We start from the raw sequence: 23754 nt of genomic DNA, 5'->3' as shown, positions 1-23754 counted from the left end.
ATCCCCCCCCTCCTCCCCAATGTCTCGGGATGGAGAGAACATGAACCCCCTTCTGCTTTTTGCCCCAGGGTGGGTTGCATTCTCCCCTTCTCTCTATAAGCCTGTACCCTCTGCAGGGACTTCCCAGAGCAACGCTGTGCTCGGGCTCCTTGCCCACAGGCTGGGAGAGCTGGAGGGTTCAGGCACAAGCCTGTGCCTGCTGTTGGGGGGTCACATTGAGACCAGGAGGGTGGCCAAGAGCCGCAGCGCTGAGTCCTGGCGTGGGGGAATAGTGGGCAGGGAAGGGGTGAAACCCGTTTTGAGCTTTCCTTAAGTTCGTTTCCCCCCCCCCCAAGTTATTTGCTGCCTGTGATCACAAGCTGATAGGGATCTCCCGACTGGCCTGGTGGTGTGAGGGACCTGAAGATGCTGTGCCAGCGCCGTGAGGCTGAGCCAGCCACCTCCCAGCGGCGGCCGTGAGGAGGCAGCGGGCCATAAGGCGGTGGCTCTGGCAGGTGGCTGGCTCCGCAGGTGTCGGGGCAGGGCGAGCTGGGTACCGAGCTGGCAATCAATAATTCAAGGAGGCGGTCACATGCCCTTGCTGGCTGTTGCAGGATTCCTCTCTTCCCAGAGTCCGGTTACTTCCAGAGATCAAGTTCCAGCCTCTTGGCTGGTGAATTATTAAACTCCAGCAGTGCTCCATTCCCTTTGTACCACGTCTGTGTCTTCCTGCTGTCCAACCTTGCCAGCGACAAGGCTCTTTCCACCCAGCCAGTTCTGCAGAAGCAGGGTCCTCCAGGTCACCTCATATAGCACTTTGTGCTCCCCTTTGCTCCTTGCTTCTCCGTGGGAGAGGGGAAAAGCTCTGGAGATGGAGCCGTCCTACAGATCCACCATCTCCATCTATAAGGTGAGTGCTGACACCAGAGGCTGCTTCTGTTTGCCTGGGGGGGATGTGTGGGTGGGAGGAGAACTCTTTTCTGCCAAAGGCTCCCTTGAAGGGCAGACAGCCGAGGGCTGGATCCCTCCCCAGGCTGAACTGCAGCAGCTCCTGTAGGACCTGAGCGGTGTTTGAGAGCTGGCAGAAGGGGAGGGTGGTGCGGGTCTTAAGGCAGATCTGGGAAGGAGCTGGGCGACCAGGATGGTTTGAACGAAACATGTTTATGAAGGCTGACAAGCCTTCGTTGCTGGTAGGAAGCTGGAGCTGTGTCAGCTCTTTTCCCCTTTGCTGGAGAGCGCGGTCTGATCTCACGAACACTTCCCTATGCTCATCAGCGCTGCACCAGGGTGGCGAGGGCTGGGAGAAAAGGGAATTGCTGCTCTCTACCCTCTGCTCTGCTCTGCTGTAGGCAATGAACACCTTTGATACCTACAGCAGGTGAGAGCGGGGAGGCTGGTCTGAAGCAGTCCATCCCTTCTCTAAGCTGCCGAGTCTGGCAGCGCACCACAGCCTGGCCAGGACAAAGTCGTGTTCATACCTGGATAATAAGCAGTGGCCCTCACCCCAACCAGCTCAGGGATGAGGGAAAAGGCTGCTCAGATGCCCTTGCAGTTACCCCCCTGTTTGCAGTGGGTGTGGGGCCTCAGGAGACAGCCATCTTCAGGCGACCTGCTTGGCTTTCCAGGGAGCTACCTTGCCCTCTGGCACTGCTCCTCTGCAGTTCCCTCCGATGGAGGGAGCTGACTTTGTGCACGACGTCGTGGCTGGGGGAACTCTCTGGGTCCCTGCTGAACCCAGCCAAACCGCAGTGTGAAGGCATCGACCTGCTGAGGTCTCTGGGGCACAGGGAAGACTGGCGTTAACCTGCTTCTGCCCTGGCCACAGAGTATCCTGGAGCAGTTCAACCCCGCGCTGGAGAACCTGGTGTACCTGGGAAACAACTACCTGCGTGCCTTTCATGGTGAGTGGGGTCCCACATGGCACGGGCACCAGACTGTGCTCCTGTGTCTGTCCTGGGTATCCTCTGTGCCCTCACCCAGGACAAGGCTGCTGGTCCCCTCCTCTAACATGTCCTGAGCTGCTTTTGGGCACTCTTGTCCTGCTCCAGGACCCACTGCTGTTATTTGGCACAGTTGAGGAGAAAGAGGGTGCCCTTTCCTATAGGTGGGGTGCCAGAGGGTGGCTGTCCTGTCTGCTGCTTTCTGGGGCTGGTGATGGTGGGACGCAGGCCAGGTCCTTACCTCCCCTCCTCTCCTCTCCTCTCCTCACAGCATTGTCCAAAGCGGCTGAAGTGTATTTTAAGGCAATTGAGAAGATTGGGGAGCAAGCGCTGCAGAGCTCCACCTCACGCATGCTGGGTAAGGCTCTCCCACTCACCATCCTCCATCCTCTGATGAGCCACAGTTATGGTTTTTTTGGCCTTCCCCCTTAGCTAGTCTCTTTCCAGGCACCGGGGGAAGGAAACAGCTCCTTTAAATGATGTCTTACAGCACCAGGCCCTCTCCAGGCAGTAAGAGTCAAATTTATTGTGCATCCTTGAATATCCCCCAAGGCCCCAACACTCTCCCCTGCATCTCTCTGAGATCAATGAGTGAGCCCAGCTCCTGCAATGGACCTCTCAGGGAAACCAGTCCTTGCTGAAGGCATTCCGCCCTGAGATTTGAAGTTTTCATCTTGGAGGAACCATTTTGCTCCTCCTTGCAGGTGTGAGGGAAAAGTTAAAGAGCATGGACTGACAGCAGCTGATGGGGTGTTGTCTCCCTGAGCCCACAGCCAGCTGAAACGGCAGTTCGGAGCTGAGGGGCTTACACTCCGCAGCTCAAATAATTCTGCAGCCTAGTGCTGGTGGCTGCAAGTATGCTCAGGGAACTGCTCTGATACTTAGCATTTAAGTAAAAAACTTCCAGCAGACGTGTCCCTTCTGCAGAGTCCTACCACCGTCTGCACCGCCCAGCTCACTCTTCTGCTCCCTGTCATCGGTCTCTTCCCTTCATGGTTTCATACTGCCAACACCGGTGAAGTGGGACCCCACTGAGTGTTGGCAGCGGGTGCTGTAGCTGCTTTCCTGTAGGACAGCCAGAACCATGCACTGTAGCTGGGGTGACATTAGGAGTGGAAATGGGGCTTGTAGGGGCTGTGGCAGAACAGAAACCCACCGCCCGGAGCCCATGGCAGAGACAAAGCTGCCTGCTGGCACCTGGGGCTGTAGCAGAGCGCTGGTCTGGCAGCTCCATGGGCTGGAGAAATCCTGTGTTGGCAGCGCCTGGGGGGTGATGGTGGAGCTGAGCCCTGGGGAGCAAGGCTACCAGCCTCTCTCAGGGTGCAGAGAGCATTGCGGTGCGATATCTGGTGGACTTTCACACCCATATATCATCAGCCTGAGTCGTGTGCCTCCTCGGGGGCAAGGAAATGGCCGTGGGGTTTTTCTACCCTCTCCTGTCTCTTTCCCTGCAGGTGAAATTCTGATGCAGATGTCCAACACACAGAGAGTCCTGAGCTCTGATCTGGAAGTCGTGGTGAGTGGTCTTCCCAGGGGGGCTGGTGCAGGTCAGGGAAAATGGGACTTCCTTAACCACGGCATGCTGGCACTTGGCCCAATTTGCCCCATCTCCCGCCCTCTGCCATGCCTGCTGGCAGGTCCCTGCCCCCCTGCTGTCCCTGCTGCCTGTGACAGAGCTGGCATGCCCAGAGCCTGGCTATTGTTCAATGTTCGGTGCAGTTGGTGGACTGTCACCACCCCTCTGCAAGGGTGGTGGCACGTGTACAGTAGACTGTGCAATGCAGTGGACTCTGAAGATGTGGCGAGGCTGTCCTCTCTTTCCCTGGGTGGCAGTGGTGGGACAGGAGTGGAGGGGATGCTAACCCTTCTGGATACTGCTGTCTGTGCCTGTGCCGAAGCTCGGGGGTTAATCGTTGGGTGGGTGCTGAGTGCCCACCCCCAGGCTGCAGGGCTGCTCCATGGTAGTCCTCATGTGCCCATTTCTGGCTTCTGTATGGGGTCCAGATGGCAAAGGAGTCACTAGCTCTGTGGGTTTTGAGAGCTGCCCTTTCGCTCCATACGGTGAAGGGCTGAGGGTGATGGCTCCTTTGCCTCTTCCAGGCTCAGACCTTCCATGTGGACCTGCTGCAGCACATGGAGAAGAACTCCAAAATGGATGTGCAATTCATTAGTGTGAGTGATGAACTTCCTTATCCTCCTCAGCCCTCCTTGTTTCCCCCTCCTTTCTACCCAAAGGCTTCTGCTTGAGCACTTGAGGTGTTTCCTTGGCTTTGCTCAGCAGGAGTTAGAGGGGGGATTTTCTTCTTCTTCTGTCATGGACCAACACCCCCCCAGCCCCTATTTTGGCTGATGGTGGAGGGCTAAGGAGAGCAGGCAACTGTTCTCCTTTGTGCAATGGGACTTGCCAAATGCTTCAACAGGGCTGAGACTTGGCGTCCCAAAGGCAGAGTTCCCAGCTTTCCCTAACCACAGCCTCTGAGTAGGTGTGGGTCCTGTGCCATTGTGGTCTAGCTGGCCATGCTGGTGGGTAGTGTCATGGAGGGAGACAGAGGCCCTGGGGGCTTGCTGCCAGTGCAGGGGGAGCTTGGCACCAGTTCTTGCTCCTGAGATCCTGAGGCTCATTAGCCCTCTGGGACCCTTCAAAATGAAGAGAAAGGTAAAGAAAGACCTTTTATAAGAGGTCCAGGTAAAGCCTAATTTCCGAGAGACTCAGATGCTCAACCACCCACCGGAGCAAGACTCTTGCTGCATCGCAGTGTGGCTGGGTCTCTGGTTCCTCACCCAGCCTGGTTTGTTCCTGGCAGGAAAGCCAGAAGCAGTATGAGCTGGAGTACCAGCGCAGAGCCACCAACCTGGATAAGTGCATGGCAGACCTGTGGAGAATGGAGAGAGCCCGTGATAAAAATGTCCGGGAGATGAAGGTGAGCAGTGATTGCAAGAAGGGGAGTTGGAAAAAGAACCGGATTATTTCTCTGGAGCCAGGGCTGGTTTCTGAGCAACCTTGTCCTTATTTAAAAGCCAAGGCATTGACCTCGATGTTCAAAAGGCAGCAGGCTTATCTGGAAAGGAGGAACCTCCTTTTCTACAGGGTGCTACTGACCTGTGGTACTCGCTCCTGCCAAGCCCTTTCCTCATTTAGCAAGCCTCAGCGTGCAAGGACTTAAACCCTGGCACTCTGCTCTAGCTCCTCTGTGCTGCCCCGGTGCGAGTGGACTGGGAAGCTGGCAGATACGACAACCTATTTCAACCCTTCCCTTGCCGTGTGTGGGCACGCTCCGGTGGATTTACGCTGATCCCTTCCCTCCCTCTTTCCCCTGTGGCCCAGGAGAACGTGATGCGACTGCGCTCGGAGATGCAGACGTTTGTCTCTGAGAGCCAGAGGGAGGCTGAGCTGGAGGAGAAACGCCGCTACCGCTTCCTGGCTGAAAAGCACCAGATGCTCTACAACACCCTCCTCCAGTTTTACAGCAGGGTATGGTCCTGGCGTGCCGGGGAGCAGAGCTGGGGGAGCCGGCAGCATGGCTTGGAGCAGGGGGCATGCAGGCAGGAGGGAGCCAGGGCTGAGCTTCTCCTTGGGTGAAGTCAGCATCTGTGTGTCGACTGCGCAGAAAACTCTATTTCCTTTCTTGCTGTGGGGTCCAAGCTGACTGTATGAGGCTGGGAGGGCACGGTCAGGGGTGAGGATGGTGCTGACAGGGTGTTAGCTGGGTGTGTGGCCGATGGGAAAGGGAAGGGTGATGTAGGTGTTTTAAGACAGGGTCATTGGGACCACGGGGTATCTGCTGGAGGGTGCCATTCTAGAAACTCACTCCTGTGGGGCTCTGTTTAGCCATTCCCACACACATAATTGGGGGAGGACCTGGTCTCTAACCTAATGCTTGTGGCAGCACTCGGCTCCCTCTGTCGTTGTTCTGCCCTGTCTGTCACCCCTTCTTCTCCCCTCTCTCTCCAGGCTCGGGGCATGATCCAGACCAAGGCACCGCAGTGGAAGGAGCAGCTGGAGGCCAGTCGCAACCCCTCAAACAGCCACCCACAGGGTCTTCTCATGACCTCCCACAGCCAGGGGTATCTGTCGGGCCGGATGACCCCCACCCACCTCGAGATGGTGAGGAGCCCATGGACAGCCTCTGCCTTAGAGGTAGTGAGGCTGCAGCTGCCCCTTTCAAGCTGCAGTCCTTGGTATTTGCTGTGTCCTTTCCTGGCCAAGATGAAGGGAAGTGTGTATGTGGGTTGCAATGGAGGAATGTGCTGGGTCTGGTTTTCTGAAAGGGACTGGGTATTTCTCAGAGCATCTCCCACCTGTGGACTTAGCCTCCTTTCTTTCCAACAGGCCCAAAGACCCCTTGGTTCTTCCATGACTGGGAGTAGATCCAGCATCTTCCCTCTGGAGCCTCCAGAAATGAGACCGTCTCCTCAACCAGAGTCCCCCAGGCGGCCGCTGCAGAGGACACCATCAGCCAGTATGACCCATGTCTAGGAGAAACACTGGGGAGAGACAGAGTGGTTGGGCCTCTCTGGGAACAGAGCTGGGTTTGGGGAGGGACCACAGCTCTATCAGACCACCCGTCCTCAGCCCCATCCCTGTGCATGATAAGAGGACAATGCACGTGGGAGCTGGGAAGGGCAAGGCTGAATTTAGCAGAGGGTGAGTGCAACCTTCCGAGCAGGGTCCATCCTGGACAATGCCAGGTTTCCTGGTTGGCTGTATGAGGAGGGGAACCCCACAGGTGTGCAATTTTGAAAGGCTTCTTGAACCATGAGGGCCGGTTCTTACTGGAATTCCCATTTTGGTAATGCATTTTCCCTTGCTCTACCAATTTAAATATTACCCTGCCCTACAGAACCCAGCCAGTTACCTCATGCTTCACCTGTTTTTCCTTCCTGAAAAATTTCAGCTTAAAAAAAAGTTCGAAGCTTATAAAGCTTAAAAAAAAAAGCTTTTAAAAAAAGCTTTTTTTAAAAAAAAAAAACGGGGGCAGGGAGAGAGGAAAACGACCCAACTTTTTGAATTTGAGCAACCTGGTCTAGTGGGTGGTGTCCCTGCCCACGGCAGGGGGGTTGGAACAAGATGATCTTTAAGGTCCCTCCCAACCTAAACCATTCTACGATTCTGTAATTCTGTTGCTCTAGCACAGTTGGGAAAGGGGACATCAGCCAGGCATCTAGTGGGCAGTGCCTGTGCCCCATGGCTACATCTGGCCAAAGAGGACATAGTGCAAAGCAGGTGGTTTCAGCTTGAGTCGATTTTCTCCTGCAAGATGAATGTTATGCTATGCCCTGCTCTCTGCCTGCAGAGAAAGGCCATCTACTCCTCTAGGATAATTACTTGACTGGGGAAGCACCAGTCCTTTCAAGGCAGCATAGGTCTTGCAGGAGGATGCCGGGCTCCAGCCAGACCCCTCTGATGCCTCCCTGCAGGTTTGCTCCCCACCAGCCGTATCTCCCGGTCGGGTTCCTTCGGTGAGGCCAGCAGCAGCAGCGAAGGCAGGAGGAGGAGCGGCACGGCGAGAGTGCAGGCTATCGCGGCCCACATGACGGGCAACAACCGGACCCTGCTGCGGTTTGACCCTGGGGATGTCATCACGGTGCTGAAGCCAGACGCGCAGAACGGCTGGCTGTATGGCAAGCTGGAGGGCTCATCCACGTACGTGACATGGGTGCTGTAAATTGGCCTGGGGGCAAGGTCGTTCGGGTCCGGAGCTGGGAGGCTTAAGCCTGAAATTATCTCCTCGATCCCCTGTTGGTGTGGTCAGTGCAACTTGGTCTCACCCACCCTCTTGGGGGGACATCGCCGTGTCACGTGGGGACTCTCCAAGCTGAGGAGATGTGGTGGGGCAGGGTGAGCGTGGATTAGCTGCCTGAGGGAGGCTCCGGGGTTGGAAGAGCCAGGGATGCAGTGAACCCTCTCCCAACTTGCACGACTGGGTGACTCCTGTCATGGGACCCAGCTCGGGGCCGTGAACTGCTGGAGTTACCTGAGAGGTCTGGCATTTCTCAACTCACACTGCAACTGCCGCCGCACCCTCCGGCACGGACAGGGCATGGAAACTGCTGCACCCAGCGCTTACTGAATTACTCCCCACCACGCTGCTGGCCAACACCTATTTGGAAAGCAAACATGGCATCCCCGCACCGTGCTCTGCAGGGAAGCTCACACACTCAGGTGCTGGATGAGCAAGAGCAGTGTCTTTCTTCTGGGGGGGATTTCTGGGGTGGAGCTGCTCCTCCCCAAGAAGAAAGGGATTTCCACAGCTTCCTTGTGTGCTGGCCTTGGCCATCAGGCTCAGTCAGGGCGTCTCTTCCTGGATTGCACAAGCGTTATTCTCAGGAACAGGGGTTTTGCACGGGCTCTGAGATAAACGAGTCCTGCCCCGAGCTCAAGGACTGCCTCGCAATAAGCCCGTGTCCCAGCTGGGGGTGAAAGATGGGCAGAAACCCTGTCGCATGAGGCGGCGGCGGCGGCTTGGTTGATGTGTGGGATGGGTGTAGATCAGGAGCGCTGGGCAGCTGGATCTGAAGAACCACAAACCGTGGTTGCCTGGAGCTCATTCGTCTCTACTTCTGTGCCTTAGATGCGGGTGGTTCCCCGAAGCTTATGTCAAGCCTCTGGAGGGTGCGAGGGAGATGGAAGAGCTGGTCACCAGGTAACAGGAGAGCAAATGGCCAGGCAGCAGGTGGAGTGGCTCCTTGCAGGTCACTAACACCAGTGGGGTGCCTGTTTGGGTTGTTCACCATGGAAAGCTGCAGTGCTCCCATGCTGGAATGTCTGCTGAGAGCCTCGCCATGCCCTGAGATCTCTCAGGCTTACCCTAGATGGCTCCCCTAACACGTGCAATATCTTCTCAAAGGCGCTTGTGACTGGGCCAGTCCAAGCCATGTGCATTTGCTCCGGTGGCATGTTGTTGATACATGTCTCTATGCATGTTGTGGATAGCACCTGTGCTGCCCCCTGTTATTTGCTCCTTGACTTTCACCCCACTGTCTTCTCCTCTTGCTCAGGTCCTTCCCGCTGCGAAGCAGTCACAGTATGGATGACATCCTGGACCGTCCCAGCGCTCCTTCCTCTAGCAATTACTGGCCTTCTGCACCTGCCCAGCCCCGTGTGCCGACCCCACCTCCCCTCTCGATGGGTGCCAGCAGTCACCAGAGTGGGGTGGCCACCTCAGTCAGTTCTGGCTCCAAGGTGAGTGCAAGAGGAGTGTGTCTGTGCATGGAGTGGGTTATGTCTGACTTTCATCATCCGAGGCACACCTTTTCTGCATTGGCCTGCTGACAAAGAAAAACAGCTTCCAGATGTTGGTGTGTGACGTCCTCCTTTCCTGACCTAAGGGGTCTTGTTAGCACTCACCCAGTCTGTTCCCATGCCACCATGTCCTGGTGGCCCCTGCCAGGCAGCCTTGTGTGTGCAGATCCGCAGTCCCTGGCTTTCCTCCCTCGAGGGACTGCTTTTCTGCCACTGCCCTTGTCATTTCTCTCTCTTTTTGCTCACCAGGGACCCTTCAGTTCAGTTCTTTTCTCCATGACCTCCCAGCCTGATTTCTGGTGGCTCAAGGGCAGCACCTCTTTCTGCTAATAGTAGGACCATGGAGTGATCAGGCTGGGCTGGGAGTGGGTGACCAGCTAACAGAGATGCCATCCTTCTCCCTTCAGAGAATAGAGAGGAGTTTTATAGGGCTCCTCTTCTAAATTCAAGCAAGGGTTTGGTTAAAGTCACAGCTGAGGTAGGGGAAAAGCTAGGGGCAAAGGCTGAGGGCACAAACATTTTGGAAAGCCTTACAACAAATAGTGTCCCACCCATGGCTTATGGATGGGTGGGACTGAGAAGGAAACCCTCCACTTGTCACTGCATCCAGATGTGGAGAATTGACTAGTGAGGACAAAAATAAAGCTAAAGACAGTTGAAGCTGAGGACTTGGGAGGGGGAAAATGGTGCTGCCCTTGGGGTGTTACTTGCTCAGTCTCATAGGAGCCTGGAAAACCTCATCTCTGGTCACTGGTTCCAGGCCGGTGTGAGGTTGCATGCAACTGGATGGCTCAAAGGACTGAAAAATGCCCATTTAATTACTCTTTTTTTTTTTTCCTTTCTTTCTTTTCATGTCCTGCTCTGTGGTTTCAGGGAGCCTCGGGCTGCACAATACAGAGGGGAACGGGCTCTGCAGCCTATTGCCCCCTCTGGGTCACTGGTTTCCATCCAGTCCCAGGGCTAGGGTGTAGTGCTAGACCTGGGATTGAGCAATGAAGTGTGTGGAGCTTTTGGAGTACCATGGCGGAGCGATTGAGCCTCATTAGAAGTTTGGAATGACTCAGCCTTGCTCTAAACTTCTGCCCAAGATATCCTTTAGTTGAGCCAGGAGCAAATGGTGTCTGTTTGACTTCCTAACTGGAATACAGATAGCCACATGTGGCTTTCTTGTCTGACACCAGCTACAGAAAGTGGCATACTTTAGCAGGCCAGTTGTCACTAATCCTTCACTACCTACTAGCCAGGAATAAGGGTCACAGGGCCTAGGTCCATCTCTTTCCATCAGGCTGGTCCACTTTTAAGCAGTATGTGGTGTAAGATAGGTAGAGGCAGCTCTTGAGTTCCCCATGGATGCAGGAAGCATGTGAGGGCACTGATGATAAACTCTTTGCCGGGATGTGTGGGCAACATGAGGGGGCATCTCTGGCTGTGCTGGTAGGGTGAAATGTAGCTCAGACTGTCACTGTTTGCTGTGCTCTTCACACGTGACACTTTGGGGATCTGAGGCCTCTCCTTTCTTCCCCAAGACAAAGGGAGGTGTCCCAGGGGAACAGGCAACCTGTGGTGTAGGGACAACCCCCACCACAGGAATCAGAGCGTTACCTGGAGGGGTGAATTTGTGGGATTATGCAAACTTTGAATGAATAAGGAGTAGGAGCCTCGTTAACAGGACTTGGGCTCCTAACTCATTTAAATGTTTTGTGAAATCTTCCTCTGTGTGTGCGGTGTTTCCTGCCCCGCTTTTGTCTCACCATTCCCCACCCCAGATCACTCACTGCTGCCTTTATTTTCACTGCAGAAATCGGGAGCATCTGATCAGCCTCCTGAACTCTTCCCACGGTGAGTGAGGCTTTGAATAATTGGGGGGAGGGTGGCATTATTACAATACTATTATTACCTAATCTTTTGGATTATCAAATGTGGGAGGAACAGGGAAGTGTCTGGAGGAAATCAATGCACAACCCACCTTCCAAGACCGGTGGTGGGCCCACAGAAGTGGGCCACGCTGGCTGACTGGGCAGGCTCTCTCCTCCCTCTGGTAATACAAGGTAGGGCCTGAGCACCCTGAGCAGATGGCCAGACCTGCGTGCTCCTTCTAATCCATCTTGGAAGAGCCACAATAACAGCTTGCAGCCTGAGTGTGGAGCTACATGATTTGTGCAGCTCTGCCTGCCTGGAAAGCGCTGAGGTGTAAAGGATGTGGCTTTTAGCTTTGATGAGTCAGGTCTGTGGAGATGAGACTTGCCATAAATCCCTGCTTTCCTTCCCCATGCAGCTGGGCTGGTGTATCCATGTTTCTGGCAAGGTGCTGTGGCCTCCTCCTGCTCCCTGACTCCTTGCTTGGAGGGTCAGGGGCCACAAGTGTAGAGCGCTGCCACAAAGGACAGCATTATGCTTGTGACCCTTCTTCATCCTATGGAAGAGGGAGCGTGGGAAGCCCTGGGGAGAGCCCAAGGGGGGAACCACATGGCAACCTGCAGCAGGGTGTGTTAAGGAGGGAGAAAACATACTCAACAGCCAGCTTTACCACGCTCTTCTCCTTGGCATGGCGGTGGCTGTTTGGCAGGACTAAACAGCCTTTGCTCGGTCAGCAGGACGCCTGCGTGGTCTTTGCAGATCTCCTGATGGTTGCCTGTTTCCTTTCCCCTTCCAGAGGTACCAACCCCTTTGCCACGGTCAAGCTGCGTCCTACAGTCACCAACGACCGCTCGGCACCCATCATCCGATGAAATGGGGCTGTAGATGATGGAGAATTTCAGCAGGGAAGGGGGAGGCATACAAGCGACGGGCTGCGACCCCCCAGCTGGGCAGCAACCTTGTGCTACCACTCACGGAGTGACCTTTCTCTTCCCCTCTTTTCCCTCCGGGACACGGGGACCCATCTCACCTGGCTGTCTGGTGTGCTTTGGCCAGTGGCAAAGACCCCTGATGCTCTTTTTTGGATATTGCCCTCTTCCCCTCGCCCCATGAGGGGGTTCCTGTACCTGAGAAGTCTGCTCAGGTACCTGCGGGAGAAGTCCATTGGTGATGGTGGGCTGGGAGAAGTGATGCTGTGGGTCTGGGAGGTGCAGAGGATGGGTAAGATCATCTGTGGCATGGGGCAGCGCTAGCAGGACGAGGAAGGCCAAGCTTTGCTAGCCCTGCTGTGGCCAGAGAAGGACACTCGCCGAACAGTCCCTTCAGTACCAAAAATTGAACCCTAAAGGGAGAAGGCCACAAGAAGGTCTTCCAGCGACATGGTCCAGCTGCCTGGGTCTGTAGAGTGGCAGCTCTTGGCCCCTTTGGCAGCTGTGTCTGTAGCCACATCTGCCCCTTCTCGCTCCCACCGTGGCTCCTTCCCTTCTTTGGCAGCCCTGGGGCAGGTGATAGTGCCCAGAGCCCCTGCCCTACTCCTTCGCCTATTGTCCCGTGGAAAAGATTTGGTTGTGGTTTTTTTTTTAAATAAAATGGAGAATGTCGCTTCCATAGCTGTCCCAGCGGCCGGGACATCACCTCAGTCAGAGGACACAGAGACGTGGGGTCCCCGCCAGAACTGGGGCCATGATGGATGGCCACCTGTGTTGAACCCTGCAGTGCTCGGGCAATCTCCAACCCAGGTGGCCAGGGCAGACATGGTGGGCACTGGGAGAGCTGCACAACCCACCGCCACCCACCCCTGGCTCCCCCCAGCTGTCCTGCCACTGGAGGGCAGCAAGCCCACACTTCCTGGCCGCCATGTGGCCCTGGAGGACAAGACCTGGTGGCCATCTTCTCCTGGCTTGGGGTGTGAGCCCCAGGGCAGCTTGGTATGGGGGGCAAACACTCCCCTGAGGGGGTGCCTGTGGGTGCCCCACCAGCCTGGCCCCACCGCCGGGGGACAGAGGAGGAGGCGGTGAGGGAGGGAGTGTAAGCAACAGCCAGGGCTTTAGCCGATTAGCCTTATTAATAGAAATTAAACCCTGGCTGCAAGCACTGCAAAGCCCCCGCAGGGCCCCCCCCCCCAGTGCCCTGCTGCCATGGAGTGGGGCCCGAGGGGCTTTGGGTGTTTACAGCCTGCGCCTTTCCTTCCTGAAATCCCCCCGGGGGTGACCTGATAGTAAAACGGGTTCCCCTACGTGTGGCCATAGACTGGTCTGTCCCTGGCGCCCACCTGGGTGGCAGCTCCTGAGGGGGGTTCAGTTTGGTGGGGGATTAGGGGTTAGTGAGCTGCCGGGGGTGGGCTGGATCTTGAGCCACAGACGGCAGCGATGCCTCGGAAGATCCACCTTGTCTTTGCTGCCTGCTGGGCAAATTCCCTGCAGGACCACACCAGGGCTTCTCCATCCTTCTGCCTGGACACCGAGGGAGTGGGGTGGGGGCTTTGAAAGCAGCCCTCCTTCCCCCATTTTACCCCTTACTGAAGCATGGGGTGGTGCCCTCATCCTCCACTGACCCTTCTTCCCTTGCACACCCCCCCTCCATCACCAGCACCCCCCCTCCATCACTGGCACCCACCCTCCATCACCAGCACCCCTTACCCCTGCTTCCTCCCAATCTGCCCCTACCCCTCTCTGCTGGGGGAAAGGCGAGGAGCCCCATGGCAGCGGGATTACCGGGGGATTCGGGCCGCAGCAGGCAGCCACCTCCTCCCCATTGGCTGGAAAAGCCTCTTAAAAGTGGAGAAGTGCTTTCTGCCCGCTCAGCACCCACTGGTCTCCACCGACCTGAAACCATAAGCAGCTGCTGACCCACATCCATGCTGGGAGCGCCGTGGGGCACTACCTGCACCCGCAGGAGGTAAGGGGGTCCCCCACACGGGGCATCCCCCCGGGTTGGCCACGGGCAGCGTTGGAGCTGGAGGAAAGCAAGCTGAGAGAGGGATTAGCTCTCTAGAGAGGACATAATTGCCCTGAAGAAAGGAGCAGGGCACAAGAGATTTGCTCGACGGGCGCTGGATTCCTGCAGGCATCTCCCCGTTGGCTGGCTGGCGGCGTGTCCACCATGGAGCAAAGAGCCGGTGGGACCATCTAACTGGGCGCCCTCGACCAGAGCCAGGAAGCACTAGCTGGAGGAAAAAAGGAGCGCTGTGGACAGGTCTGCTCGGCCCTCAGAGGCTCAGCCCGTGCTCAGGAGGTCGTCGCTTCGTTGCGCAGGTCAGTGGCATGGAGGGATGCTTGTGTCCTGGCATCGGCTGCTGACGGGATAGCTCATCCCAGGCCAGCATGCATTTAATTCTCTATCAAATGCTTTCCCATGGTGTTTTTTGTGAGCTGGGGAGGCTGGTGGCATGAATTGTGGCCCTTGCATTTAACAAACAGACCCCCCCACAGTCCCCCATACTGTGTGGAGGCATGAGGAGCCATCCTAGCATTTGTATGAACCTTCCTGGATGCAGCTTGCCTGGCACAACAGGGCTTTGCTGGGCATTCTCCAGCACCGACTGCTCTGTGTGCATCCACTGGCAGCCACGGCTGAACCTCTTGACCTGTTGTGTCCTTCTCCCTCCTGGCCAGGGCTTGTGACTTATGGTGTCGGCACAAGTCTTCTCCTGGCACCCACCTGCAGGTAACTCTATGGCAGTGCCTGCTCTGGCCCACCTGAATGTGATGCACAGGGAAGGGCATGTGCCCATGCTGATGAGCTTTTAGGCACTTGTAAACTTACCCATGGTATTTTTACCTGGGAATAAAGCTCCTTAACTGAGGATAAAATAATAGCAAGCTGTAGAGTGTGCAAAGGCAGGTGCAGGGTACATGATGTGACCACCATGTACAGCCATGAGCAGAAGAGCCAGCATATGCGCCGTGGTGTTAGGAACAGGGCAGCTCTGAACTGCCTGGCTTAGAGCTGGGATGAATCTCCAGCAGAGCTATGCTCTACAGCAGAGGGGCTTTGGAGGCATCTCTGCAGGTGAGCTCCTTTGGTGTACCTCATCTTTTTCAGCCAACATCCAGCTGCAGCCAGGTAAAAGCCCCTTCATGCCTTACTCGCTGAGCAAGTGGCTCCTGCAGAGGTACCCATCCAGCTCCAAACTCAAGTAGGGCTGACAGATATTTGTCTAGCATGCTTTTCAAAATCAGATGCTTTTGACTCATCATTGACAGGAGATGCTAGAGAAATCTCTGAAGGGCATGCCACAGAGGGACAAATATTTTCTTGCTAGGAAGCTGGGGGAAAAGATGAATTGCAAGGATTTGATTGATTAATTTGATTTGTGGTGCAGGACAAGATCAAGAAGGGTGAGTCTGGGAGAGGGGTTTGGATAAAAAAAAACCTTAGGTTGTGTTTAGTGTCAGTTGCTCTTATTTGGGGTAGCTATGTGCAGCAGGTGATGCAGTGGTGGAGCACCAGCACAGATTGAGAAATCTTGGTGCTTTTGCAGCAGGTCACCTTTTGTCCAGCTGTACCTAGCCTGTCAGTTGGGTGGAGCTGGGAGATGAGCAGCAGGTGGGTAATGGCAGAAACAGAGCAAGACTGTTTGTCCTGGTGCTAGTGATCCAGATAACACCAGAAAGGGTGTGAGGGGGAAGATGTGAGTGTGTAGAGAGTGTATAATTAATCTTTTCTTCCTTGCAATGATTTTTTGCCTTGAAAATGTCTTTATAGCACCCTGTTCTCAATTAATGTCTCTGCCCTTTGGGGCAGAAAGATGGGAGTAGGGGAAAGCTGGGAGTAGCCTGCGCCATCCCCTGCAGTACAGCCCAAGAGTTGTTAGGATATGGCCATCCAGAAGAAGAGCTGCCTCAATCTACACTCAGAGCCAGATCTTGCTCCCTTTTTTCATGGCTGATGGGGTCCTGAAAGTTTGGAGATCTCTGCAGCAGGGACCTGAGGTGGTGGCAGATGGCTGGGTACTGTCGTGAACAGACTCTCAAATGTTTTCAGGAGCAACAGTCCCCTGGGGAGGGGAAGGAGGGAGACCGCTGTGGGTGTCTGGTGACTCCGATTCCACCCTTCCCTCCACAGGTAAACCTTGGCTTGGGCACCTGACTAAAACCAACCAGCCAAGACCGTTTTGTGCCTCCTCACATCGATGCACTGGGGGTGCATGTGCCTTGTGGAGGGGTCTGTAACTGGCCTAGTTGCCTTCTCTTGCAAGTCCCTCACCCAGCATCCCCCAAACTATGGCTTCAGACCCCTCTCAGACGACTTCCCAGCCCTGTTTCCAGCCTTGGCTTTGCAGCTTGAGAAAGACTGGTCAGTTTCCTTTTCTGCAAGATTCAGGGGTGTCACAGGGTAGGACCACCTCTTGCCAAGTGAGGGCTCTTTACCTAGACTCTGCCCCAGCCTGTGACATCCATGCTTTTGCCTGTAGGATTTGCACTTGTTTAACCTGCAGAGCAACAGCAGTGCTATGGGAATTGGGGCAAGTCATCTCCGTTGCTTGGAGGACATGAAGAAAAGGGACTCCCTTGAGAAATGCATCCAGAACCAAAGCTTCCAGGTACCAGCCCTGTGTGTACTGTCCATAGGAGTGTCCTTGTCCCCTTGGCAGTCTCCAGTCAGCACGTGACTGCTGGTATTTCCTACAACTGCTAGTGCCAAGTGATGGGGGACATTGCCGCCATCTCGTAGTCATTAAGGGAGCTGGGAGGAGAGAGGACCCACGCTGGGGGTGTACTGCCAGCAGGATGGTGATACAGCAGACTGAACCTGGCAAAGCCCATCTCAGGCATGGAGAAAGACCACCTGCTTTCTAACACCCATCTGATGCTACTTAGGAGCATCTATAATCAACGATCAACGATGTTTTTGCATACAGGTGTGAAAATAAGCCTGGCTGACCAAGAAACTGAGGCCAATGGGGCTGTAAGGGGCATAGCAGAGATCTGATGCCTGCAGAAGAAATGAGAAAAACATATCCACAGCAGCCAACTGGAGCAAAATTCCTGGGCAGCTTAAGAGCCCCAAGAGCAACTCACAAGACATCCTCTCTAATTCCCTCCTTCTCCCCCCTTAGGCTTTGTTCTGGCCCCTCCGTGTAGGTACAGAGCCCTAATCTCTCTGGCATGCAAATAACCACTGCCACCAGTTTGCCCATGCTCTCCCCCTTCACCCATTTCCCAAATCTGGCCCCTCGTGGCAGGGAAGGGAGGGTGATGGAGAAGGCTGGGCACAGAGGCCTCCCAGATGAAAGCACAACAGGGTTAATGGACCTCCTGTGCCTCACTGCTGGAGGCATCTGTGGCAAGGCAGGCTCTGGAAGGCTCCCAGCTGGAGCAAACCAGGAGGGGAGAGGCTCAGAGGAAGATCTTGGGAATCAAGCAGGGTTCACATTGCTGGCTCTCACCTCTCAGCTGCCTGCAGGCAAGGCTGGATATGGGGCAAGTGGTGTGCTACAAATCCTGACGCCCCCCAACATTAGATGCAGCTCTTCAGTCTCAGCTGGGAGCTGCGACCCTGCTTGACTGTGTCTGACCAGGGTTTATGGAGCTGTGTGCTGCCCTGAGCTCAGGGGGACCTTCCCACCTCTGCCCAGCTCTTGTTTGACCTCACACCCTGAAGCAATTCTGCCTTGCCTGGCAGGATGGTGGTCCTGAGAGACGATGTGGTCCCTCGGTGAGGCTCTTGGGGCTTGTATATAGTGGGCATGGAGAGAAACCTTGTAGTAAACGTTTGCCTGCTGTGCTTTTCTCTCCTTGCGGAGCCTAGAGATTTTTCTCTCTCTTTTTCTCTGTTGCTCTACTTTCTCCTGGTTTGCCTTTCCCCTCCCAGGCTAGACGATGGGGAGAGCTGACCCAGAGGAAGGGCATCTCCCAGCTCCTGTGAAGCCCCCAGATGGTGGCTGGGGCTGGATCGTGCTCTTTGGCTGCTTTGTGATCACTGGCTTCTCCTATGCCTTCCCGAAAGCCGTCAGTGTCTACTTCAAGGAGCTCATGAAAGATTTCCATGTGGGCTACAGTGACACAGCCTGGATCTCCTCCATCATGCTGGCCATGCTCTATGGGACAGGTGATGCTTGGATACGTTTCCCCCTCCCTAACTTGTGCCTTCCCTGCTCTGCTATGGGACCAGACCTTGTCCCCATGGGTTCTCCTCACACTCACTGGCCTAGTCATGAATAATCATGCAGAATACAATTGTCCCACCACTTCTCTCCTAGAAGTGTGCTGCATTTCATGTCCCTGTTTCCTCTGCCCCAGGAGATCTTGGGGATCACCCCAGCTGGCTCTCAGTTAACATGGGGTTTGCTCCCACTGCTGAAGTGCTTCCCCTATCACACCAAGCCCCTTCTTCTTCCCAGGTAACAAGGGGCTGAAAGCAGGGGAAAAAAGATATCTCCACACTGTAGCCTTTCTTCCTTGGCCAGGCCCAAGGGCTGTGTATTTGAGCAGCCAAGCAATGATCTCTGTCATTAGTGTTTCATCTTCCCCAGGTGCCCTGCTTGTGCAGGCTGCTCCTTCCCACTTTCTTATCTCCTTCTAGTCTCCTACTGTGTCTCTTCTGCTTCCTTCCAGGACCAGTATGCAGCATCATGGTGAACCAGTTTGGCTGCCGGCCCGTGATGCTCATCGGCGGGCTGCTAGCTTCTTCTGGGATGATCCTGGCATCTTTTACCACCAATATCATTGAGCTTTATCTGACAGCTGGCGTGCTGACAGGTGAGAGCCCCAGGAGTTGGGAGGGATATTCATCTGGGAAGGAGCCAAGACCATGTTGTATCTCTCCTTAGCATTGCTGTGGTCTCCCCCATCAGGTCTCCCCTCACCCATTTGCACCTGCTCACAGGAGGCATCTAGTCCTGAACATTGCACCGGTGGGAGATGCATCTACTGCATCTGAATAGACAGGGTCTGTGGTTGAGGGGAGGGGGAAGAGAAGAAATGGAAGTGATGCCCAGTGATCATGGCAACTGGGATGGCATCCATATATTGGGGTGGGGGAGGGAGGCAAATTTCCTGTTTAAGCTACAGGTCCTTTCTAAATGTGGCCACAGCTACCTAATTTGAATACAGTTCAGGTAAACAAGCTGGTTTAGCCCATCTTCTCCAGGGGTAACCCACTAATGTGAAGGAGCAGACACTTGTGATGAACACATGAATCCCATCATGGGACTTCAGGACTAACATAGTCTGAAGGGAGTCTTCATCTTGTTGCAAACCGTATCTCATGTTCTTGCATTCTCTGTCTCCCTCCTGGCTCTCACCCTCATGTAGGTCTGGGTATGGCGTTGAACTTCCAGCCCTCACTGATCATGCTGGGCACTTACTTTGACAAGCGTCGGCCTCTTGCCAATGGACTGGCTGCTGCTGGGAGCCCTGTCTTCCTTTCCTCCCTCTCTCCACTGGGGCAGGTGCTGCTGGAGAAGTTTGGTTGGCGAGGAGGGTTCCTTATCATGGGGGGCCTTCTGCTTAACTGCTGCACTTGTGGGGCAGTCATGAGACCCCTGGATATGGGCATGAAGCGGAAGACGGAGAAGGCTCAGGACAAATATGAAGCCAAGGAGATGCTGCCCATAGGAGGGAAATCAGAGGAGGGAATCAGCACCACTGATGGAACCAAGAAAGCCAAGAAAGCCAAGAAGAAGCCCAGGAAAGGAAAGAAGCTTTTGGATTTTAGTATCTTTTCCAACCGAGGGTTTATCATCTACACTATTTCGAAATTCATCCTGGTCTTGGGTCTCTTTGTGCCCCCCATATTGCTGGTCAACTACGCCAAGGACACAGGTGTACCAGACACAGAGGCTGCATTCCTGCTCTCCATCATTGGTTTCATAGACATCTTTGCCCGCCCGGCCTGTGGCATGGTGGCAGGGTTGAAGTGGGTCCGCCCTCACGTGTCGTACCTCTTCAGCTTCGCTATGCTTTTCAACGGCTTGACAGACATCTGCAGCGCCAGGGCTAGCAATTATACGGGGCTGGTCATCTTCTGTGTCTTTTTTGGCATCTCTTATGGCATGGTGGGAGCACTGCAGTTTGAGGTGCTGATGGCCATCGTTGGCTCCCAGAAGTTCTCCAGCGCCATCGGACTGGTCCTACTCATCGAGGCTTTCGCTGTGCTCATCGGTCCACCGTCTGCAGGTAGGTTCTCTTGCTCCAAAACACAGGTGATCGTTTGGCTGCCATTCCACTGGTATTGCAGGTGTTGGGTGTGGGCACGGTACTTGAAGAAAGACCCTATTTCTCAACTTCAAATTTCCCCTGGAAGCTCAGATCTGAAGTGAGAGCTCCCAGTCTCATTTCAGGCACCACAACACTAAATCTGAACAGGGGCAGAAAATGGCAAGTGATACTTCTCTCTCTGATACTTTGTTCAGAGACCTGAGCAATGGCAAGTGTACAGAGCTACTCAGTGGCTCTCAATCCACTGTCTCTCAATCCTGATCAGGATTCCCTCTCTTCCCTCTCTTTCACTCTGGGATCCAGGTCTCTGCCTTCACTGCGTATGCTGCATAAAATTGTGTTACGGGTAGGGTCAGGCATGTGCTGCAGGCAAACCTAGTGAGAGTCTTTGGCAGGAAAAGATAAGGATCTATCCTTAGTGTCCGTGGCCTTTTGATTGCTGCTGTGAATAAGGATCTCAGTTTGTGTTGATCCCAACCCCAAGGCACAGGCATTTTGGTGTCAGCCAAAGCAGTGTGTGGAGCCACCTGAGGCATCTGCCATTACTTTTTTTAAAGAGGATGAAGCCACTCACAGCTTTTCAACCAGTCTAGTCTAGGACACAGTCCATGGTAAGGTCCACGACCCACAAACAGCCCATAAATAGGCTGTTGAATGGGGAGAGACCCCTCACCCAAGAGGCTGGTGTATGTTCCTGTGAAGTGCCTGATCAGGTCTGAGAAAGTTAAGTCATGCCAAAGATCGTTTCCAAATGAAGTGCACTTTCCTGCACGTGTGATTTGTGAGGAAGAGTCAGGGATGGACCATGGGCAAATCCCCAGGCAGGAACCACTCCGTTGCTTCCTTCACTCCCTTTTTTTAGCCCCACGAGGGCTAAAGCTCATCAGTGAAGACCCCTATGTGAATGAGCCTTTCCCCAACATGTTCCCCCTGAGTTCCATGCTCTGAGTGAAACTCACTCTCAGCAACTCTACCCAGCTCTCAGGTGAAAATTGGTGGTCAAGAAAAGACTCTCTTGATGCCAACAATTATTCATGTCCCGTCTTACAACCTGTGGGGCAATTGGCAGTCCCAGGCCAGGGAGAGTCAAGAAATATGTGTGTGGGAAGCAGCTGCAGAGAGATCATGAGAAGAGAAGGGGATTTAATGGCACCTTGCTCCAAGGAGGGTGATGGGGGACACCCTTTACCCCTCCAGCTTCAGTTCAGCTGTGCCTTGGTACCGTGCACATGCACAGTGGGACACAGATGGTGCAGGGACACTGAAGAATGGTGTTGGAACCAAGTTGTGGTTCCCACCTTCTCCCCGGGGGGGAAATCACTGCTGCAAGGACCCCCCGGTATGGGAAGCTTGAGTGTGCTGGCAAAGCCCACAGCTGGGAGTCGGTGGAGCAGCACTTGGCTGGAAGAAGGGGGAGGGTTTGAACAAAGTGGCTTTGTTTGGTGTAATCCTCCTGAGCTGCTTCCCGCTCCGTGGGGCTGAGGGGGTTTGGCACAGGATAAGCTGCACACACACACACATGCGCGTGCACGCACGCAGGCTCCCTGCTCACCACCCAGCTTGGGGGAAGAGTGGCACATTCAGCCAGGGAGGAATTTGCCACGTGCCTCCCATGAGTGCTCCAGGAGGCACCTCAGTGTGCCCTGGGGCTGGTTTCAGGACACACACCATAGTGCAGCAGGGACTGGTGGGTCACATGTGCTGTCAGGAGCACACAGGACTGGCATGAAGCCTCCAGTCACCATGACCCCATCCTATAATCAGTGGGTGCCATCCTGACCATAACAGGGTGGCTGCTCAGGCTCCCCAGCACTGAGGACTGGGAACCTTCCCTCCATTGCCAGCTCTGATGCATTCAGAAAGTGCACTGGGAACGTCTCTTTGGCAGAGAGATCATCAGGTGTAGGCCACCCAAAGGGATTTCTCTGCCAAAGAGATATTTCTTCCCCCACTCTGTGTCTTCCTGACATGATAGCTTAAGAAATAGCAATGCCTTCTCAAATTATGTTTCTTTTCTGAGACTGAACAAGCCAAGTCGTCAGAGGTTCATCTCACCTTGGCAAGAAGAAAATGGGCCACCACGACGCGAGAGAGTAACATCAGTGTGTCACAATTATTTATCCTTGTCCAAACAAGGGAAAACACCAAACCCACACTCTTGCAGTACTTTCCGTGGTGGTACAGTGTGACTCTTGATTTTTTAGATATTCGGGAGCCCGGCTCTTCCCTTGAGAAATGGGTCCTCAGCCAAATGCAGGTGATGCCCACCTATGCTGGGCTGTCCGTGCAGGAGTGCATAGCCTGAAACTAACCATCTCATTTCTTCTCCAACCATCAGGCCGCTTGGTTGACGCTCTCAAGAACTACGAGGTGATCTTCTACCTGGCGGGCTCAGAGGTGGTGCTCTCTGCTGTCTTCCTGGCCATGGCCACCTACTGTTGCCTGAACCGAGGGAAGAAGAAGGAGCCTCCCCCAGAGAAGAACCCCCCAGGTGGCGGGAGTGACACTGAGGAAGCAGAGTCTGACGTGCAGGAAGCCGAGGAGCACAGCAGCGACAACCACCAGCCAACCCACAACACCGACAATGCCATGATGGCGGCCAGCGAGGAGGCCAACCATGTGGCAGAGGAGCAGAGCGGGGAGGGAGGCGGGTGTCCCCAGGGGGACGGGGAGGTCTTGGCACGAGATGGCTGCAACACTGACCAGACGGTGGAGAGGGACAGTTTTTAGCCAGGGCAGAGGAAGGGGGATGTATAAAACTGGCCATGTTTGCGTGCACCTCAGCGTGGGAGGGTAGGTGGGATATGGGGGTGGAGAAAGGTGAGACGAAAGCAGATAAAAGACGTAAGAGGGAGAGGTATAAGAATAGCTGGTCCTTATGTACATACATCCACATACCTACCCAGTGATACGTCTGCTTGCATCCTGCAGCCATGCTGGTACGACGCAGGCTCAGAGCAGCCCAAACACCAAAAAAGAAAAAAAAAAAAAAAAAAAAAAAAAAAAAAAAAAAGATAATCTTCTTTCCTCACTTCCAAACCAGCCAACCAGCCCTGGAAAAAGTCTTCTGAAGAGGCTGCCAAGGACTTTCCTTTTCCTTCTGCATTGTCACCGTACAGAACACAAACAATTAGAGACTCTTTGTAATCAGATCTGGTACGCTTTGGTCTGGTGTCAGTGTTTCCTCCGCCCCACTTCCCCGCTCCGGTTGGGATAGGGCCAGGCAAGCTGGCTGGAGGCTCAGGAGGTGGTGTAGTTCATAGCCGTCACCTGGGCCCCTCCAGCTGGAGGGGTAAGACACTGCCTTCCCTGCAATACCTCCCTGGGGCACTCACCAACCTGGTGGGACACCAGCTCCAACCACCCGGAGCATCTTCTGCGGGTGTCACACGTGGTGCTGCTTTTCCCAGTAGGGAAGCGCTGGGTGAGAGGCCGCTGCCGAGGGGCCAGAAGAAGCCATCTGAGAAAGGCTAATGCCATTAGGTGAGCAGCCACGGGTGGGAGCCTCGCCGACAGGAATAGCCGGCTTCATCCGGGCTGAAGTGAGTCCTTTTGACGTGTGAAGGGAACA

General features: G+C 54.7%; 2 protein-coding genes across 2 annotated transcripts; both read left to right on the top strand.

Annotated features, from left to right (window-relative positions):
- The first annotated feature begins 568 nt into the window (after window positions 1–568).
- Window positions 569–12578, top strand: BAIAP2L2 (BAI1-associated protein 2-like 2). Its single transcript, XM_014963498.1, has 14 exons — window positions 569–889; window positions 1805–1880; window positions 2191–2277; window positions 3374–3435; window positions 4020–4091; window positions 4724–4840; window positions 5245–5391; window positions 5872–6024; window positions 6250–6379; window positions 7338–7563; window positions 8492–8563; window positions 8919–9102; window positions 10961–11001; window positions 11816–12578. The coding sequence occupies exons 1-14, from the start codon at window positions 851–853 to the stop codon at window positions 11889–11891; spliced, it is 1482 nt and encodes a 493-aa protein (XP_014818984.1). The 5' UTR covers window positions 569–850; the 3' UTR covers window positions 11892–12578.
- A 1582-nt stretch (window positions 12579–14160) lies between these two features.
- SLC16A8 (solute carrier family 16 (monocarboxylate transporter), member 8) lies at window positions 14161–22924 on the top strand. Its single transcript, XM_014963503.1, has 5 exons — window positions 14161–14273; window positions 17836–18072; window positions 18579–18722; window positions 19278–20141; window positions 22522–22924. Exons 2-5 carry the CDS (start codon window positions 17844–17846, stop codon window positions 22911–22913), a joined length of 1629 nt encoding a protein of 542 aa, XP_014818989.1. The 5' UTR covers window positions 14161–14273; window positions 17836–17843; the 3' UTR covers window positions 22914–22924.
- Window positions 22925–23754: the final 830 nt, after the last annotated feature.

Source organism: Calidris pugnax, unplaced genomic scaffold (genome assembly GCF_001431845.1).
Source record: "Calidris pugnax isolate Ruff unplaced genomic scaffold, ASM143184v1 scaffold44, whole genome shotgun sequence".
Taxonomy (NCBI): Eukaryota; Metazoa; Chordata; class Aves; order Charadriiformes; family Scolopacidae; genus Calidris; species Calidris pugnax.
The sequence above is the reverse complement of the archived record's forward strand: the minus strand, read 5'-3'. Positions and strand labels throughout refer to the sequence as shown.

Excerpts from the sequence above, each read along its gene's own strand:
- BAIAP2L2 (XM_014963498.1), top strand. The coding sequence starts at position 851 with ATGGAGCCGTCCTACAGATCCACCATCTCCATCTATAAG. Across the intron at positions 3,436-4,019 it reads GCTCTGATCTGGAAGTCGTG|GCTCAGACCTTCCATGTGGA; the intron begins GTGAGTGGTCTT and ends TGCCTCTTCCAG. Across the intron at positions 7,564-8,491 it reads AAGCTGGAGGGCTCATCCAC|ATGCGGGTGGTTCCCCGAAG; the intron begins GTACGTGACATG and ends TCTGTGCCTTAG.
- SLC16A8 (XM_014963503.1), top strand. The coding sequence starts at position 17,844 with ATGGGGAGAGCTGACCCAGAGGAAGGGCATCTCCCAGCTCCTGTGAAG. Across the intron at positions 18,073-18,578 it reads GGCCATGCTCTATGGGACAG|GACCAGTATGCAGCATCATG; the intron begins GTGATGCTTGGA and ends GCTTCCTTCCAG. Across the intron at positions 18,723-19,277 it reads GACAGCTGGCGTGCTGACAG|GTCTGGGTATGGCGTTGAAC; the intron begins GTGAGAGCCCCA and ends ACCCTCATGTAG.